The 3,250-nt window shown below is 49.4% G+C and overlaps 1 protein-coding gene across 1 annotated transcript in view; it reads right to left on the minus strand.

Annotated features, from left to right (window-relative positions):
- Positions 1-3,250, minus strand: part of CHAF1B (chromatin assembly factor 1 subunit B) — a 21,197-nt gene that overhangs the window by 4,541 nt on the left and 13,406 nt on the right. Inside the window, exons 12-13 of the mRNA XM_011365681.2 lie at positions 1,150-1,312; positions 5-354 (exon numbers count right to left, since the gene is read on the minus strand). Coding sequence (XP_011363983.1) covers positions 5-354; positions 1,150-1,312 — 513 coding nt within the window. The remainder of the gene's footprint in view (positions 1-4; positions 355-1,149; positions 1,313-3,250) is intronic.

The following is a 3,250-nucleotide window of genomic DNA, read 5'->3' on the forward strand; positions in this document are numbered from 1 at the left end:
GAGCTTCTGGCAGCAGCAGCAGTCGAGGGCGTGTCCTTGGCAGTCGAGGGCGTGTCTTTGGCAGTCGAGGGCGTGTCCTTGGCCGCTGCTGGGGTGGGGGACTGTTTCGCCTGAGGGGGCGTCTCACAGGGACTGCTGGGGTCGTGGATTCTGCTAGTGGGCGTTCCCTCTCCAGGTCTGGGTCCCAGCGAGGACCCCTGGTGTGTCTGATTCTTAGTTTTCTTTGCTGGATCAGTTCTCACACTCAGATCTGGCTTCTCTTTCAAAGGTATTCCAAGTTCATCCTTCTCAAACGTCACGAATGAACAATAACCATCCGTGGAAGAAATGGCCAGGAAGGCCCCATCGCTGGACCTTTGTTTCCAAAACAGGAGAAAAAGTCAGAAACTTTACCAAAGTCTACAGGCCACTCTTCACACTCTCATTACTAGTTAGAAACGCGGAGTCTGAGCGACGTCACGAGCTTCGTTTGAAGGTGGGTCGGGGAGAAACACGACTAAGAAAGGGTCTGTGGCACTTCTTCCTCACACCCTCTCCTTTCCCAACCCCGACACGATTCTCTAAGGCACTACGATCTCTGCTCTGTCATCAATGCACCTGAATAAAGGTCAAAATACCTTTTTGTTTCCAAAAAGGAAATTAAAATAAGGAAAGAAAAGTTTTAAAGAGTAAGAAGAAGGGGCTGCTGTGTGGCCAGGCCTCGGCCAGCACTCGAGCTGGGCCTGAGCAGACAGCGGGGCTGGATCAGGGGACCAGGGCCTGAGGACTCACGGGGAAAGCAGAGCATGGAGTGACACCTTGGGCCAGGTGTGGTTCTGGGCAGTGGGGGCGGCTCACAGGTGTGGGCTTCCGCCCAGACAGCCTGGTGAGACCCCCAAACCAGGGAGCCCCAGTCCTCCTGATTTATGAGAATTACATTAACCCTACGGGGCAATCTGAACGGCACCAACACCACGGCTGTTCCCATAGGAAGTGGGATTACAGCAAATTAGAAACGGCTTTTCTGCTCTGTCGACTCCTTCTAAAAAATAGTGAAGAAGGCCCAAAAGTCCTCTGTAGTGACGAAATGCTCCCTGACGCAGGGGTGTGCTCCAGGGTGACGTACGCTATACCTCCTCCATCCGCCCTCCCTCGGCACCTGCCACTCACCAGGAGATGTCACTCAGCGTGTGGTAATGTATGTTAGACACGTAACCGAAAGGGAAGAGCTGCTGGGTGTCGTAAAAGAGCACGGAGTCTTCAGAAGCCACTGCGAACACCAGGCGGTAGGGCAGGTGCACCAGCTCTGGTCCCTGCTCTTGTGACTGTCCGTCTGCAGGGAAGGCGGGGGGTGGGGGGCACGGAGACAAAGGAAAGACAGTAAAACAAGCAAGGGCCAAGTTCCCAAAGGAAACAAGTAATAAATTCCCCCCCAAGAAGTCCTCTCCCAGGGGACACATATAACATAATTTAACTAAAGACTAGTTTGCTAGATGCTTTACAAAAAGATTTCGTTCTTCATATTATTTTATATATGAATGTGTGAATAAAGGAGAACCATGTATGAACCAGTGAGGATGCTGGGCCATGATCCAAGAATCATGGGCACCGGAAGTCCAAAAAGGAGAGAAAAGAGCGAGGATGTGTGAATGAGGCGTCGACCTGAGGGGTCACGTATAAGAAAACATAAGGGTCACGTAGAGACATTTCATCAAGTGATGTCTTAATGCCCTTCTGAGTTAATTATATTCATTCACATAAAGGATTAGAAAATTAAAAACAGCTTCTGCTTCCAGCCATGGAGTAAAAGGGACTTGATTCACCCTCCGGTTTTTTAGGACATCAGCCATCAGGCAAAGAAGGACAGCGATCCCTGAGATGGGAAGCAAGTGAGCTAAGTCCTACGACTGCCTCGGCCTGCCGCCCGGAGTCCCCAGGCCCAGCAAAGGGAAGGGGAACTCAGGTAGCGCCCAGCAGATGTCCCGAGCTGAGAGGACAGAGCCCGGAATCCGGGTTGGCCAAGGCGGCCGGGGCTCATGGAGTGGAGGAGCAGAGACGGGAAAGCTGCACGGACCCAGAGAGGCGCCCCTCCCCCCCGAGGCTGAGCACCCACCGAGCAGTGCACGTATGTGAGGAAGTGACTCAAGGCCTGTGCAAAAACAGGCCAGAAAGATCAATCCCTGAAGCTCACACAGGCCAGAAAGAGCGCATGTCCCCACCAGCCAGAGTGCAAAAGCTCCTACGTCACAGGCACGGATTAGAGCACTCAGAGGCTTCCCTCAGAAGTGGGGAAATTCGCCCTGGATTCCATGCTGCTCTGATCCCACCTAACAAGGCTTCACAGCAGGACCCAAAAGAAGCAAAATGTTTCCAGGTAAGTTCACTGCATCCCAGAATCAAGCTCAAGAATATCCGTAAGAATAAAAATATACCCAGCATCCGATAGGGTAAAATTCAATGTCTAGCGTCAAATAAAGAATTACGAGGCATGCAGAGAAGCTGGAAAACATGGCTCACAATGAGGAGGAAAAAAAAAACCAATCAAAACCAACCTTTGTAGACAAAGACACTGAGAGTTATTATAAAAACTGTAGACCATAGAAAGATGGAGAATGTTAAGTAGAGACATGGAATCTAAAGAAAGACCCAAAAGAGAACTCTAGAGATGAAAACTAGTGTCACAGATGGAAAATATGCTGGACAGCACCAAGGGCAGATTACACAGAAGAAAAGATTAGTGAACTCAAAATATAGCTATAGGGGCTATCCAAAATAAAACACAGAGGAAAAATATCAAGCAAACGGAACGTCAGTAAGCCGTGGGATAACTTCAAGAAGTCTAACATGTGTAGTCAGAGTCGCCGAAGGAAAGAGAGGATGACAAAACACATCTGTAGAAATAATGGCCCAAATCCCGCAAGCTTGGGGAAAAGAAAAATACAATTCATATATAATCTTATGCATAAAAAACTGACAATGAATGACATTCGTCCTGCTTCGATCCTTAAAGTAGCTTTAAGCAAAGAAAGCGTGTTTTGGACAGTACGATCAGCTAACGCATATTTTGGTAACATCGGTCTTTACTCCAGCTCTTAGGAGTAACTAACCTTAGGAGTGAACCAAATCCACACACTCATCTTTCCCCACAAGATAAAATCCAAGCCACTACCCCACCCTAGTGACCTGCCTTGGAGAGAAAACCTCAAACAACCTCTGATGTACCTGTTGCCACCGCCGGCCTCAGCTCAAAGTAGACGGGACAGCAGCGGAC

Source organism: Pteropus vampyrus, unplaced genomic scaffold (assembly GCF_000151845.1).
Source record: "Pteropus vampyrus isolate Shadow unplaced genomic scaffold, Pvam_2.0 Scaffold114, whole genome shotgun sequence".
NCBI classification, from domain to species: Eukaryota; Metazoa; Chordata; class Mammalia; order Chiroptera; family Pteropodidae; genus Pteropus; species Pteropus vampyrus.